The 16,971-nt window shown below is 40.8% G+C and overlaps 1 protein-coding gene across 9 annotated transcripts in view; it reads right to left on the bottom strand.

Annotated features, from left to right (window-relative positions):
* The window catches only part of MRTFB (myocardin related transcription factor B), a 196,798-nt gene that overhangs the window by 30,265 nt on the left and 149,562 nt on the right, over window positions 1–16,971 (bottom strand). For all 9 annotated transcript variants that reach the window (XM_073015180.1, XM_007986266.3, XM_073015181.1 and 6 more), the window contains 2 exons: window positions 16,696–16,874; window positions 2,047–2,184 (listed from right to left, as the gene is read on the bottom strand). In XM_073015180.1, the coding sequence (XP_072871281.1) occupies window positions 2,047–2,184; window positions 16,696–16,874 (317 nt within the window). The remainder of the gene's footprint in view (window positions 1–2,046; window positions 2,185–16,695; window positions 16,875–16,971) is intronic.

The following is a 16,971-nucleotide window of genomic DNA, read 5'->3' as shown; positions in this document are numbered from 1 at the left end:
TTAATTATCAGGCACTTAAAGTATATACCTCGATGTCACAAAACACTTTCCCCCACTTATTCCTTCAATCTCACAATATTTATCAATTCACTATTTACCTACTTTTTTCATTATCAATAATTCATCTTATTTGTTTTTGAGGCAGGGTCTCACTCTGTTACCCAGGCTGGAGTACAGGGGCATGATCTTGGCTCACTGCAGCCTTAACCTCATGGACTCAAGTGATCCTCCCACCTCAGCCTCCGAGTAGCTGGGAGCATAGGTGTTCGCCACCAAGCCCAACTAATTTTTTTATACACTTTATAGAGATGGGGTTTTGCCATGTTGCCCAGGCTGGCCTCAAACTCCTGACCTCAAGTGATCTGCCTGCCCTGGCCTCCCAAAGTGCAGGGATTACAGGCATGAGCCACTGCACCTGGCTATACATTTTATTTTTAGTCTTTTAAAACTGATCATAAGAACGAACGGGGTCTAGGATAATTTATACTCAAAATGGGGTTCGAGTATAACTGTTGTGGAGTGATAAAATAATTGACCCAGCCACAGTCCGGAAGGCACCTGTAGAGGAGGGGCACAGAAACATCGTAACTAGTGCTCCTCAGACGGAATCTGCTATTACCTATCAGCCCTCACAAGCGAAGGATGGGAAACAGCTTTCCTCATAGAAATACTGAAAGAATTCTGGTCTGTTTCCTAATGTTTTCCTGTCCCCTCCTCTCTTGGCATAGTCCTAGAATTCTCTAACCAATCCCTGAATTTCACATTCTTAAACAATGCTTCTTCCTCTAGAACCAAAGCCTTCCTTAAAGACATCAGTGAAGAGCAGACATTCAGAGAACGGGAGAGGCAGAGAACTCGTTTTGAGGATTGGCAGGGAAGGAGGGCTGTGCATGCAGACCCTCTCTGTGCGGTCGGGGTTGCGTGCATAAGGATGCTGGGAGAGGAGGCAAAAACTGATTTCATTGGCAGAGTTGCCACTTGTGACCCTCTGGAATTTCTGACTCCAATGCTAAGCAACAGAAGATGGGGAAATACACTGATGTGTGTTCTGAAGCCACCAATACTCAGCCATGCTGACAAGAGCCTTCTCTCCAGGAAGGTCAAGGATAAGGACAGTCCTGGGGACAGAGGGCTAAGAGGATATGCATTGTGTTCATCGGAAAGATGCTCCCTTGCCTCAAGAGAGTGCTGCAACAGGTAGGGGAGGCGGGAGAGAGCTAGACTTGGATTTGGGAGGTTGGGACCCTTCCTGGCTTTGTCATTTCTTCTTTGGGCCTCAGTCTCCCCATCTGAAAGGTGGTGAGAAGTTAGCTAACTATAATATCCTTTTTTAGTTTTAAAAGTTTGAGATGTATATTCTGTTAAACTATTCCTCACTTTATTCTCCTCACCCACTTTATCTACAAGTTATAAACACAATTCTAAAAAGTTTAAATCTGTTTTTCTCTTGTTTTATCTTAGTGGCCTGGGTGGCAGAACTGGGGCTTTCTGCATAGCCCTAGAAGTTTGTTTTTTTTTTTTTAAAAAGAGACAGGGTCTTGCTCTGTCACCCAAGCTGGGGTGCAATGGTGTGATCGTAGCTCACTGCAGCCTCAAACTCCAGGGCTCAAGTGATCCTCTTGCCTCAGCCTCCTGAGTAGCTGAGACTATAGGCATGCACCACCACCTCTGGCTTTTACATTTTTTGTAGAGATAGTGTCTTGCTATGTTGCTTGCTATGTTGCCCAGACTGTTCTAAAACTCCTGGCCTCAAGTGATCCTCCCGCCTCAGCCTTTCAAAGCAATGGGATTACAGAGGTTAAGCCACTCCATCTGGCCCCTAGTGTTTTAAATAGACCAAAATTTGTGCCATTTTTCTATGACTATAGCACAATTTCAAACATGAAGACCCCAGTCTAGCAAGTCTTTTCATGGCTTGGTTTTTGAGACTTTGGGCTAAAAGGCAGGATGAGCAAGTTGGATAAATGCCTTTGTCTTCCATTCACAAGGCGATAGACAGAGTCACAAATAAAGCCACCAAACCCACGGTGTATCCAAAGTACCCACCTTCACCAGCGCTGGGCCAGACTTTGCTGAGGACACAGCATTTGTGGGGAGGACAGGAGCTGCAGGCCGAGGGGGAGGCTGATCTGCAGTTGGAGGAGTTTTCAAGAATTCAGGAACTGTTGGGGACACTGAAGCAAACTGATGGAAAAGACAAAAAGGAACAAGTCTGTGAAATTAATGATCATAAAAACAGAAAAATTAGAATTACAAGGGAATGACCTAGTTTTTAAGTCCACTAGAAAAGAAGCTAAAGGAAAAATATATGTCTGAGGCCAGATGGTGGCATAACATGCTTTACGCCTCAGTGGAGCCAATCATTTAGTCTTTGCTCCGAGAGCAGTGAAGAACTAAAGCCAAGTAAGGTTAGATTGGCGATACCGGAGTATTTTCTCAAAAAGACGGTCAGAAGCACTCTTTATTGGCAGGGAAAGAAAAGTCCAAGACACTTGTATATATGATCAAAACAATACATGGTATTCTTTTTTTTTTGAGATGGAGTCTCGTTCAGACCGGAATGCAGCAGGGCGATCTTGGCTCACTGCAACCTCTGCCTCCCGGGTTCAAGGAATTCTCCAGCTTCAGCCTCCCAAGTATCTGGGACTACAGGCATGCACCACCACACTCGGCTAGTTTTTGTATTTTTAGTAGAGATGCGGGTTTCACCACGTTGGCTAGGCTGGTCTGGAACTCCTGACTTCAAGTGGTCCACCTGCCTCAACCTCCCAAAGTGCTGGGATTACATGCATGAGCCACTGTGCCCGGCCAATATATGGAATTCATAAAGTCCCTTTGCTATATAGGTCATGCTGACCCTGGCTGATCTAAACATGACCTTCAGGCTTCCCTGCAGAGCCTGGTGAATGCCTGTATCACACTCTACCCACCTTCTGGCAGCATCCTTCCCGAATGCCCATGCCCCCCCCATGTGTCCGTAAATGTGCTTACACCCTCAGTTCCTCTCTCCAAATCTGACTAGAACTCTCTTTAACCATATTCCCCCATTTCTTGCAACAGAAGATTTGAAGAATATATTTTGGGAAGGTTGACCTGTTTTACTGACAATATTATCTCTCCATACTTAAAACAAGAAGTTACTTTGTTACCCAGGCCAAAATCAACAATTACTGAATCTCAGTTTGGGGTCACATATTAACAAAGGAAGGTATAGAAATCTTTACTAGGTTTTATCAATTTTCACTAGCAATCTACTTTACATAGATTTTAAGTATTCATTTATTGTAAAGAACAATTACTACTGTAATAAACTAGTCAAAATTTACATACTGATAACTACTTGGGACTTACTTATACCAGCCTTATCTTAAGGAAAAATGTCCTCCTTTATCACTTCCACTTCCCTGAACAACTCTTGAATTTATTACACCAACAATCAAAATCTTGTTAAAGTATTTGCATTTTAAAATAGCAAACTGTATTTTTCCTTCCTAAAATAAATGACCTGAAAACTTGGAGGGCTATTAGCAGCATGAAATATGAAGTTTGGCACATACTGGTTAACTCAAACAAATATTTGTTTAATTGATGAATGGGCATTCCTTCTGGCTTTACTCACGCTAGGTCACGTTCTCAAGCCCAGCTGAGACCGTGTGTGTGCGAGTGTGCAATTAATTGTGCATGCCCGTGTCAGCTCTCTTGCTCCCTGAGGCTTCAGCTGCTAATTTCAGCTTTTCAGTTATTAGTAACTGTGAGTGTTGACAATATGAAAGACCTTACTTTGAAAGACGGCTGCATTCAATTTCATTTTTAAACAGAAATGAAAGGAAAGGGCTCATCTAAGAGACTGGACACCTATGTTCCAGCAGACTTCTGCGCGCAAAGAGCCCTGAGACATCTGGATCCTCAGTGAATCTCTGACCAACCAAGACTCACACAAAGTGGAAGATGATGTTGGCTGATCACTTCTTTACTGAATATGACTTTACGTGGTTGGTTTTCCTTTCACCTTGCATATTTTTTTGAAATGGGGATACTTATCTGTGGGTCAATGTTCACAGAGGGGAAAACATTCCTTGGCTATTAAGTAACTGGTATGTGAAGCAGACTAAAATGTTTGAATTCTGAACTCTATATAGATTTCCTGGCATATAAATCCTACTTACCTGGCAAGCTATTTTACCAGTACAGCCCCCACTGACTGAGGATAGTGTGATGAATTTGAGAGCAGTAAGTGTTAATCATATGAAAAATAATCCAGGAGCCTGGATGTGGTATCAAATGTAGTATTTATGTCTTGCCTAAATTTCTAGACTGTGCCTAACTGTAGCCTTGATTACTGATACGCCTATCTTATTAGCTCTTTTGGTATTTCAGCATGACTTTACTACCCAGAAAACCACAGATTCCAGCATAACAAAAGAATAACCCAAGTGAAATACAGGGATTGTTGACTCTACCTAATCTAAAGATAAATATATCAAAACTTCTAATTTTGCCAGCCATTTTAATGTGCTTTAGAAAGGACCAAAACAGAACAAAAGCCCCTCCCTTCCCCTACCAAACCCCACTTAGACCATATCAAGGGCCCAGGCTCCTAGTGGCTAAAGTTAGCAAAAGAATCTAAATGTGAGTAATTCTGAAGTGACGTATTCCGAAAAGGATTAAAAGAGTATCCAGGCCTGGAGCTGGGGGCCATTATGGTAGCGAATGAATGCAGGAACAGAAAACCAAAACCACATGTTCTCACAAGTGGGAGCTAACTGATAAGAACACAGGGACACATACAGGGGAACGACACACACTGGCCTTCTTGAGCGCAGAGGGTGGGAAGAGGGAGAGGAGCAGAAAAAATAACTATTGAGTATTAGGCTTAGTACCTGGGTGACAAAAGAATCTACATCAAACTCCTGTGACACACAATTTATAAATACAACAAACCTGCACATGTACCTGTGAACCTAAAATAAAAGTTAAAGTATTCAGGCCATAAGAGATACTTAAACTTACTTTGTTCCATAGTAAATTCAGCAATATGTCAAATTCTTAAAAGAATACTTTTAAGATTTAAAATGTAAATAGGTTTAAATTGCCACCAAGACCTAAGTTCAACTTATGTTCTACAAAAATTTAATTTCAAAATGATTCTGAATTGCTTCCCCAAAGAAACAAAAAAAGCTGCAAATTTTGCTTTGTCTTATTGGATCCGACCACTGTTTCATTACAGGTTACAGATCTCACAAGGGCCAGATCTTTAATTTTCATCAGAAACCCATATAAGACAATGTCAGAAAGATGGTTTTCAATGGATATTTATGCATTTAAAAAAAAAAAAGAAAAACTAAAAAGGCACTGTTGATCATAAAGACTGACTTTTCTCCTACTAGAAACGGCTACAGGAAAGCTTTGCCACAATATAAAAAAACAGAAGTCAGAGCAAACCTCTCAGCTGATTAAAGCTCTATCCTGTTTCCGATGCCTGCACTGTTCCTGCTGCAAAACGCAGTGCACAGGCCGAGGGCCAGTCATTGCTTCCAGACTGGTCCTTTTTATTAGAATTTCTTTATGTGGTCTTGAGGGACAGAAACTAGATATTTTAAAACAAAGCTTTTCTGTATTACAGATTTTAAGTCAATAATAAATGTTTTTAATTTAGGATGCAGCAGAGTTCTTAACTAAGATGGCAATATGCAAATAAGAAAGTCAAAATGCAATTACTCTTTAAATATTGTTTTCATATTCTAATCCCCAAATAAAATGAAAAATGAACGAGTTGAATAAAACAAAAATCACACATTGCATGTTTAATAGATGAATATTTTATGTAAAACTCTAGCTTTGTTAAAATGTATCACCTAGCACTGACCATTTGTTCCTGTAATATATAAGTTTAAGCATTTCACTTTTAGAATAAGTAACTGAATATTAAAAGTGAATTTCCTTGCACAGAATGTACTGCTTCATGACCTGATTGGTAGTGAGGATGTGCACGTATCCCTGCTTTAAAATTGCATTTAAAAAATTATACTAAAATGTATATAACATAAAATTTACTATTTAACAATTTTTAAGTATATGGCATTAATTACATTTATATTGTTCTGCAACCGTCACTACCAGAACCTCCAGACTTGTTCATGTTCCCAAGCAAACTCTATACCTTAAACAATGTCCCCCTGGTTCCACATTCCCCTGACCCCCAGGCAATCATCATTCTCTTTTCTGCCTCTATGATTTTTAATACTCTAGAATCTTACATAAGTGGAATCATACAGTATTTGTCTTTTTGTGACTGGCTTGTTTCACTGAACATAATGCTAGAATTTCATTTATGATGGATTGCAGAATTTCCTTCCTTTTTAAAGGCTGAATACTATTCCAACATACATGTATAGCACATTTTGTTTATCCATTCATCTGGCAGTGGACATTTGGGTTGCTTTCACATTCTGGCTATTGTGAATGTTGCTGCTATGAACAGGGATATACAAGTATCTTCTGATCTAACGATCTAACTCCTGTTTTCTATTCTATTTTTTTTTTGAGATGAAGTCTAGCTCTGTCACCCAGGCTGGAGTGCAGTGGCATGACCTCAGCTCACTGCAACCTCCAACTCCCGGGTTCTAAGAGATTCTCTTGCCTCAGTCTCCTGAATAGCTGGGATTACAGGAATGTACAACCACGCCCAGTTAATTTTTGTATTTTTAGTAGACACGGGGTTTCACCATGTTGGCCAGGATGGTCTCTATCTCCTGACCTCGTGATCCGCCCACCTCGGCCTCCCAAAGTGCTGGGATCACAAGCGTGAGCCACCGTGCCCGGCCCTGTTTACTTTTGGGCATATACCCATAAGTGGAATTGCTAGTTCATTTGGCAATTCTATTTTAATTTTTTGAAGACTGAACACTGTCCACAGTGGCTATACCATTTCACATTCCCACCAACAGTATACAAGAGTTCCAATTTATCCACATCTGTCCAAACTTATTTTCTGTTCTTTTGATAGTAGCCAATGTGATGGGCATGAGGTGGTATCTTGTGGTTTTGATTAGCATTTCCTTAATGATTAGTGATATCTAGTATCTTATTAGATGCTTACTGGCCATTTGCGTATCCTCTTAAGAAAGATGTCTATTCAAGTCCTTTGCCTTTTTTTTTTTTTTTTTAAAGATAGACTGCAACAAAAACCACATTCAAACCTTTGCCTATTTTGAACCGAGTTTTTTTGTTGTTGAGTTGTGGGAGTTCTTTATGTACATTAGATATTAGTCCTGTCTTAGTCTGTTTTGGATTGCTTTAAAAAGTATTTGGCCGGGCATGGTGGCTCACGTCTGTAATACCAGCACTTTGGGAGGTCGAGGCAGGCGGATCACGAGGTCAGGAGTTCGAGATGAGTCTGACCAACGTGATGAAACCCTGTCTCTACTAAAATTACAAAAATTAGCTGGGCATTGTGTTGTGCACCTGTAATCCCAGCTACTCAGGAAACTGAGGCAGGAGAATCGCTTGAACCTGGGAGGTGGAGGTTGCAGTGAGCCGAGATTGCGCCACTGCACTCCAGCCTGGGTGACAGAGCGAGACTATGTCTCAAAAAAAAAAAAAAAAAAAAAAAAAAAAAAAAAAAAAAAAAATGAGGCTGGGTAATTTATAAAAGAAAAGAGGTTTATTTGGGTCATGATTCTGCAGATTTTGCAGGAAGCATGGCACCAGCATGTGCATCTGGCAAGGCCTCAGGCTGCTTCCACTCATGGTGTGAGGGAAATGGGAGCCAGTGTACAGAGATTACAGAGCAACAGAGGAAGCAAGAGAGAGCAGGGAGGATCCAGGCTTTTCTTTCTTTTTTCTTTTCTTTTCTTTTTTTTTAAACAAGTTCTCTCTCATGGGAACTAATGCAGTGAGAATTCATTTATTTCCAAGGGAGGCCGTTAATTTATTCACGAGGGATCTGGCCCCATGACAGAAATGCATCCCATTAGGCCCTACCTCTAACAAATGGGGATCAAATTTTGACATGAGGTTTGGAGGAGACAAATATCCAAACCATAGCAAATCCTTGTAAGATATGATTTGCAAATATTTTCTCCCATTTTTTGGATTGCTTTTTTACTCTGTTGATGTCCTTTGATGCACTGAAGTTTTCTTCTTGTTTCTTTCTTTTAAGAGACAGGTTCTTGCTCTGTCACTCAGGCTGGAGTGCAGTGGTGCTTTCATAGCTCAATGTAACCTCGAACCTGGGCTCAAGTCATCCTCTCATCTCAGCTTCTGGAGTAGCTAGGACTATAGGAGCACGCCACCATGCCCAACTAAGTTTTTTTTTTTTTTTTTTTTTTTTTTTTTTTTTTTGAGAGGGAGCCTCGCTCTGTCGCCCAGGCTGGAGTGCAGTGGCCGGATCTCAGCTCACTGTAAGCTCCGCCTCCCGAGTTCACGTCATTCTCCTGCCTCAGCTCCCGAGTACCTGGGACTACAGGCGTCCACCACCTCGCCCGGCTAGTTTTTTGTATTTTTTAGTAGAGATGGGGTTTCACGGGGTTAGCCTGGATGGTCTCGATTTCCCGACCTCGTGATCCGCCCGTCTCGGCCTCCCAAAGTGCTGGGATTGCAGGCTTGAGCCACCGCGCCTGGCCTAAGTTTTTTAATTTTTATTTTTTGTAGAGATGAGGTCTCACACTATGTTGCCCACGTTGGTCTTCAACTCCTGGCCTCAAGGGATCCTCCTGCTCTGACCTTCCAAACAGCTGGGATTACAGGTATGAGTCACTATGCCTGGCCAAAACGTTTTGAGGAAATGTAATTATTTTTTCTTTTGCTGCTTTGGTGTCATATCCAGGAAACCAATCCAGTGTCATGAAGCTTTCCCCTATATTTTCTAAGAGTTCCATAGTTTGTTATTAGATTTAGATCTCTGTCTATGGAGTTAATTTTTGCCTGTGATGCTAGGTAAAGGTCCAACTTCATTCTTTTTTGCATGTGGATATCCAGTTTTCCCAGTACCATTTGTTGATGAGACTATCCTTTCCTCACTGAATGGTCTTAGCACCTTTGTTGAAGATCATTTGATCCCATATCTAAGGACTTATTTCTGGGCTCACTGTTCCATTCTATTTATCTATCTTATGCCAGTACCACCGTTTTAATTACTGTGTCTTTGTAGTAAGTTTCAAAATCAGGAAGCATGAGACCTCTAACTTTTTAAAAATTCAAGACTGTTTTGGTTTTTCAGGATTCCTTAAGATTTTTCTATTTCTGCAAAAATCAACATTAGAATTTTGACAGGACTGTACTGAATCTGTAGATTGTTTGGGGTAATATTGACATATTAAAAATATTAAGTCTTCTATGAACACAGGATGTCTGTATTTGATACTTTGTAGTGCCTTGTTTTGATTCCCTTCTCCTCTCCTTTTGCACTGTAGGAAAATAGGCTGTTGCATGGCCAAGAGTGTCTGATGCCATCTTGAAACAAAACTACTATGATGACTGGTGGTTGGCCCCTCTACAGCAAGGTGTTCTGCAGTAAGGTCTTTAAACAATGCCCATAGCATAGATAACTCCTCATAAAGATGCTATCAAACTTCCCCGGTGGTCATGTCTTGACAAGAAAGTCTGAAGGTGTGACCAGCTGCACATGTTTTATCCCAAAAGCTTGCTATATAAAGAATATCTCTGGGAGGCTGAGGTGGGTAGACTCCCAGAGCTCAGGAGTTTGAGACCAGCCTGGTCAATATAGCGAAACCCTGTGTCTACAAAATTAGCTGGGAATGAATGAATGAATGAATGAATGCTTTCTGGATGGCAGGTGTGGACAGCCACCCGAGACATTGCTTCTCTTTTTAAGTTCCTATAAAATATTTCTCTCTGAGAAACTGGATTTTTCAGCCTCTTTCTTTGGCCTCTGAGTTTCCTCAGCTTTTGGGGGTAGGGCTGTTCAGATTCTACAAATTTTTTGTTTGTTTCCATAGGAATTACAAATAGTATCTTAGAATTATGACATTCTATCTTACATTGATAACAACTTCAGTCACATAAAAAAATGCTACTTCTTTACAGCTTCACCCCCTCTATGTTATTGACGTCATTCACAAACTACGTTGTTATATACTGTGTGGCCATTAACATAGATTTGTAATTCTTAATGAATGTGTCTTTTAAATTCTGTAGGAAAAAAAGTAGAGTTACAAACCTAAATTATAATATTGTTTTTATATCTGCCCACATATTACCTTTCTTTCTTTCTTTTAGATGGAATTTTGCTCTTGTTGCCCAACCTGGAGTGCAATGGCGCGATCTTGGCTCACCACAACCTCCGCCTTCCGGGTTCAAGCGATGCTCCTACCTCAGCCTCCCGAGCTGGGATTACAGGCCCGTGCCACCATGTCTGGCTAATTTTCTACTTTTAGTAGAGACGGGGTTTCTCCATGTTGGTCAGGCTGGTCTTGAACTCCTGACCTCAGGTGATCTGCTCGCTCTGGCCTCCCAAACTGTGCTGGGATTACAAGTGTGAGCCACCGTGCCTGGCCAGTTTTATATTTTCCTATGGCTTTGAGTTACTATCTAGCATCCCTTCATTTCAGATTGAAGGATTCTTTTTAGCATTTCTGATAGGGCAATTCTAGTGATAATAAACTCCCTCTGCTTTTGTTTGGGAATGTTTTAATTTCTCCTTTATTTTTGAAAACAATTTTGCTGGGTATGATTTTCAGGTGACTGTTTTCTTCTTTCATCATTTTAAATATATCATCCCACTGCCTTCTGGTCTGCAAGGTTTCTACTGAGAAATCCACTGACAGTCTTACTGAGGATTCCTTGTATGTGACCAGTCACTTTTCTCTTGCTGCTTTTAAGATTCTCTCTTATTTGACTTTAGACAGTTGATTACATTGTGTGTTGCTGTGGGTCTCTTTGAGTTTATCTTCTTCGGAGTTTACTGAATTTCTTGTACAGGCATTGTGGTCAACAAAGGACTGCACATAAGAAGATTATAATGGACCTGCTCTATACAGGTGTAGTATTTTAAAAAACCATTTACATGGTAAATGTAGTAAAAAACCATTTACACTGTAAAGGTACACTGTAGTAGGTGTAGTAGGCCATACCATCTAAGTTTGTGTAAGTATACTCTATGATGATTCACAACAACAAAACTGTCGAACAGTGCTGATATAATGTGGCTCATGACCAAATCTCATGTCGAACTGTAATCCCCATGTGTTGGAAGAGGGGCCTGGTGAGAATCATGGGGGCAGACTTCCCCCTTGCTGTTCTCATGACAGTGAATGAGTTCTCATGAGATCTGGTTTTTTGAAAGTGTGTAGCACTTGCCCCTGTGCTCACTTGCTCTCTCCTGCCATCATGTGAAGACATGCTTGCTTTCCCTTTACACTTCCACTATGACTATAAATTTCCTGAGGCCTCCCCAGCATGCCTCCTGTACAGCCTGTGGAACTGTGAGTCAATTAAACCTCTTTTCTTCATAAATTGCCTAGTCTCAGGTAGTTCTTTATACCAGTGCAAGAGTTGACTACTACAAATGCTTTGCTCAGAATGTATCCTTGTTAAGCAAAGCATGACTGTATTTGTATATCCATGTTGTTCCTCATATTTGTGAAGTTTTGGGCCATTATTTCTTTAATTAATATCTCTGCCCCTTTCGGAACTCTCATAGTGAATACGTTGATCTGCTTGATGGTGTCCCATAAGTCTCTTAGTCTCTGTTAACTTTTCTTCATTCTTTTTTCCTTTTGTCTTCAGACTCAATTTCAAATCATTTGCAGATTCTTTCTTCTGCTTGTTTGAGTCTGCTGTTCAAGCCCTCTAGTGAATTTTTCAATTCCATTATATCTTCAATTACAGAATTTGTTTCGGTTTAAAAAGTAATTTCTACCACATTCTCAGTTTGTTCATATGTAGTTTTCCTAATTTCCTTTAGTTTGTTGTTCATGTTTTCTTTTAGTTTTTGAGTATATTTAAGATAATTACTTTAAAGCCTTTGTCTAGTAGGGCAGATATGTGTGTTTCTTCTAAGACAGTTTCTGGAGATTTTTTCTCTCTTGTTGGGGCGGGGTGTGTAGGGTCTCGCTGTTATCCAGGCTGGAGTATACTGGTGTGATCTCGGCTCACTGCAACCTCTGCTCCCTTGGCTCAGGTGATCCTCCCACCTCAGCCTCCGGAGCAGCTGGGACCACAGGTGTGCACTACCACGCCCAGCTACTTTTTTTTTTTTTTTTTTTTTGGTATTTTTAGTAGAGATGGGGGTCTCACTGTGTTGCCCAGGCTGGTCTTGAACTCCTGAGCTCAAGCAATCCACCTGCCTTGGCCTCCCAAACTGCTGGGATTACAGGTCTGAGACATGGCACCCAGCCTTTTGTCTGTTTGTTTTAAATGGGATTTTGCTATGTTGCCCAGACCAGACTTGAACTGTTGGATTTAAGTAATCCTCCTGCATCAGCTTCCCAAGTAAGCTGGGATTATAGGTGTGTGCTATCATGCCTGCCTTCTTTGCATCTTTTGTTGAAAATTTGGAATGTGAAAAAACAGCCAACTCTCCTTATTTCTAGTGATCTTATTTCTCCGCAGCTTCACCAGCATCTGTTGTTTCTTGACTTTTTAATAATTATTCTGACTGGCGTGAGATGGTATCTCATTGTGGTTTTGGTTTGCATTTCTTTAATGATCAGTGATGTTCAAGTTCTCCCTGTTGCTCAGACTGGTCTTGAACTGCTGGGATCAAGTGATCCTCCCACTTCGGCCTCTCAAAGTGCTGGAATTATAGGCCTGAGCCACTGCCCCCTGCCTCAGTCAGGCATAAAAAAAAAAAATCACATTTTTCTAATTTCTCTGTTTAGTTTAAGCCAGGGGTGTCCAATCTTTTGGTTTCCCTGGGCCACACTGGAAGAAGAATTGTCTTGGGCCACATATAAAATATATTAACATTAACGACAGCTGGTGAGCTAAAAGAAAAAAAAATCACACAAAACCACTCAATGTTTTAAGAAAGTCTACGAATTTGTGTTGGGCTACATTCAAAGTTGTCCTGGGCCGCATGCAGCCTGTGGGCTGTAGGTTGGATAGCTTAGTTTAAGCCATAGGATTAAACATGCAGCACACAATTAGTAATAAATACATGACAAAATTTGGCTCAGGCAAACAAGAAGGAAAGTGAAATCTATGGCAGAGATTTCACTCAAAGTATGGTCTGTGGACCTCTGTTACCTGCAAAAGTCACATAGAAATTTGATGTTACCCCACCACTTGTACTTTACAAGAGGATTAGGGATTAGTCCCCATGCATCAAAAATTAAATAGGCTGGGTGCTGTGGCTCATGCCTGTAATCCCAGCACTTTGGGAGGGCAAGGCGGGCCGATCACCTGAGGTCAGAAGTTCAAGACAGCATGGCCAACATGGTGAAGCCCTGTCTCTACAAAAATACAAAAATTAGCTGGGCATGATGGTGGGTGCCTATAATCCCAGCTACTCAGGAGGCTGGAGCAGGAGAATTGCTTGAACCCGGGAGGCAGAGGTTGTAGTGAGCTGAGATCACACCACTGCACTCCAGCCTGGGCGAAAGAGTGAGAATCCCTCCCAAAAAAAAAAAAAAAAAAAAGAAATATCTAAAAAAATCAAGCTAGTCCTTCACTACAGCCAATTCGAGGACTGGTCAACAGCAATGAAATTTACCATCAAACTCTGACAATGAGTTATTTTCAAGATTAAAAATTAAGAATCTCAAAGAACCCCTGCAAGACATGTATGTTGTTCTTTTATTATCTTTGTTTTACAAGCACATTTTAATTAATTGTGTCATAGCTCATCTTTGTGGCAGTGGTATGATGGTAATTCTAAAGCAGGAAAAAACAGACTGCAGAGAGAGTCTCCAAGAATCTGTCATGTGTTAAATCAGTTAAGTAAGTACCTGCTGTGTGCTGGACCCCTGTGCTCAGTATGAGGTTACTAAGATAAATCCCTGCCCTCTAGGAACTTGGTGTCTAAGGAGAAGCAATGTGTCAAGGTCCTTTCCCCTTGAGCTACGAATATGAAAATAAGTGTATTTAGGTAGATAAATATATTTTATATACATCAAGTGAGATGCCTGGACAAATTCTATAACCAAACACTGGATAACAGTGAAAATAAAGTACAAAATTTGCCAAAACAAAACTTATCACCTTTAGATGACACAAAAATCCCCAAGACTTTACCAGCATCATAAAGTTCACCTCTGTAGTTAATTTAAAAAAGAAGTCAAAACAAAGCACCTACAGTGTATTAATAATCCCACTTAAGAATTATCTTTCTTTGACATCCGTATGGCATAGTTACCAGGGACATGCTTCTTTAATTACCTGAATAAAAGTATAATAATCATCTTTGTCAGATTCCTTACTTATAAATACTAGAACACTTAATACAAGGGGGTTTCATGAAGGACACAATTTTAAGAGGTCTCAAGGTACATAGGACAGAAATGATTTAACAGGCAAAGCTACAGTGGAGCCAACCCTGACTCCACGTTCTTTTTCTTGAATGTATACATAGGAACTGTTAACATCCTGGAAAGTGGGTCTTTTCCCATCACCCTAGTCGACAGATAAAAAGCTGACTGTTAATGGTCTGCATGTAACAGGCAGAACTGGTACTGCAGCAGCACTGAAGGTACTATGAAAACTACTGCTTAAATTCAGGAGTGACCCAAGGCTTAATGTGTGTTGCACTGGCAATAAACAGACCATATTTATTCTTCAAGAAACACTGTTATTACTATTTTCCTTCAAGGAATTCTGGAATGTCAGCTCACTGTGTGGGAATGCCTCTGGTTAAAGGGTCTCAATTAAAAACTTAGCTGGAGACCATGTTTTAAGACTACAGGAATATGGGCCGGGCGCGGTGGCTCAAGCCTGTAATCCCAGCACTTTGGGAGGCCGAGATGGGCGGATCACGAGGTCAGGAGATCGAGACCATCCTGGCTAACACGGTGAAACCCCATCTCTACTAAAACATACAAAAAACTAGCCGGGCGAGGTGGCGGGCGCCTGTAGTCCCAGCTACTCCGGAGGCTGAGGCAGGAGAATGGCGTAAACCCAGGAGGCAGAGCTTGCAGTGAGCTGAGATCTGGCCACTGCACCCCAGCCTGGGTGACAGAGCCAGACTCCGTCTCAAAAAAAAAAAAGACTACAGGAATAAAACACACTAGTACCAGCAACACGAGAAAAAGAATTATAATCTTTCATGCAGGTGAAATGGTCTTGAAGTTTAAACAATAGGTGGCTGTTGTGACACAAATTCTGTATTACTAAAAGTTAAGGCCATCCTAATTGCTATCTGACATCCTAACCTACTCAAAACAGTAACAGAGAACAAACAACCCAAATGGATAAGTGTAACTGTTTGTTAATGGTATCTACTCACATACTTGACATTCTTTTTACCGAATTTTTAAAGCTCAAAACAAGGGTGCAGCAAATATGTGAGAACACAGTAGGGTTTAGTCTCCCTCGCTCTCGCTTTCTGCCTGCTCAGACCTCAGACTGTGGGCTGGTCACTGACCCTCATACTTCTTCTAGGCCAGGGTCCAGTACAACTGAGGGGCCACGGTCACCCCTGCCCTGTGAACTTGGAGAGGATAATCTGAACTGTAGCCATCCACACTACTGTTGATGAGTCCAAGCTGTAGAGGCTCTACATGCACATGGAAGAACAGAAACAAGCTTCCACAACCATTGTGTCAGTCTGCATTCAAGGTGCTTAATTCAAGTCAGCATTTACTAAGCACCTTTTCTGTACCAGGCCCTGTGCTAGATGCTCAAGATACACTTGCTCGCTCTCTCCCCCTCCCTCCCTCTCCAAAGTAGCTCTTATCTTCTAATAGTCAAAATCCCTCTCATAGGCTCACATTTTAGCTGCAGGCATAGAGACAACAAATTAACATATTACAGATCATGGTGATAAATGCAATGAAGAAAATAATGCTGAAAGACATCGTTCCTAACAAATCAATGGTCATCAATGAGAAGAAATGCTATAAGAAAATAGGCATTTTTAATCCCCAAACTTCCATACTTCTGTGAACCCAGGCTGCCTCTTGCATGAGGTTAAAGCAGATAATTGCTAAATTCCTTTCTGACTCAAAAATTCTATGATGCCAGGCTTAACAAGAACATTTTCTGCTGACTTGATCACTCCCATTAAGTAGTTCAATAGTTTTGACTTTAAAGTAACACTATTAAAATTTCAGTAAGGAAAAAGTACCATAAGGAGAAAAAACATTATGTATAGCACAGGAATTATTATAAAGCCAAAGGAAACATGGACACCCATTAAAAGGTAAGAAATGTAAATTTCCAATGCAATTACCAAGATATTTCTTACATTCCTTTGTATGCACTAGATTCTCAGTTCCCAATAAATCTGAAACATAGTAGGTGCACAATGTGTATTTGTTGAACAAACAAATTCAGTTCCATCAATTATCAAAACATTCAACTCTCCAAGATTTCAGGAAATGGTATTACCTACTTGTGATAAAGACATAGTGACTAGAAATCTTTATTACCTTCCTAGAGGGCAGTTAAGTGCCTGCCTTTTGCCTAATCAATTTAAATTCAATTCAGAATTTTCTTCTGGTGAAAGTTTATTACCTTAATATATTTTTAAAAAAAGGCATTTTCTTTCTTTAGGGCTCAAAACCAGAAAAATAATACCTGGGCTGGAGTGTTTGTAGTCACAGGAGATGGCGATTCACTAACTTTCGGCTCACTTGGGGACGCGGCTGACCCCTGTGACTCCTGACTCGCAGGCTGGTCCGGAGACAAAGCGTCACTGCTGTCTTCATCAAATGAGAAATCGCCCTGAGTGTGGGGATAGTCCTCCTTCCCAACGCCTAAAGAAAGAAATGATTTTTGACTTATGTTGGCTTTGGAATACCAAGCTTAATGTGAAGGAGGAAAACATCGTTTCCTATGAAAATTTATGAAGCT

This window comes from Chlorocebus sabaeus, chromosome 5 (genome assembly GCF_047675955.1).
Source record: "Chlorocebus sabaeus isolate Y175 chromosome 5, mChlSab1.0.hap1, whole genome shotgun sequence".
Taxonomy (NCBI): domain Eukaryota; kingdom Metazoa; phylum Chordata; class Mammalia; order Primates; family Cercopithecidae; genus Chlorocebus; species Chlorocebus sabaeus.
The sequence above is the reverse complement of the archived record's forward strand: the minus strand, read 5'-3'. Positions and strand labels throughout refer to the sequence as shown.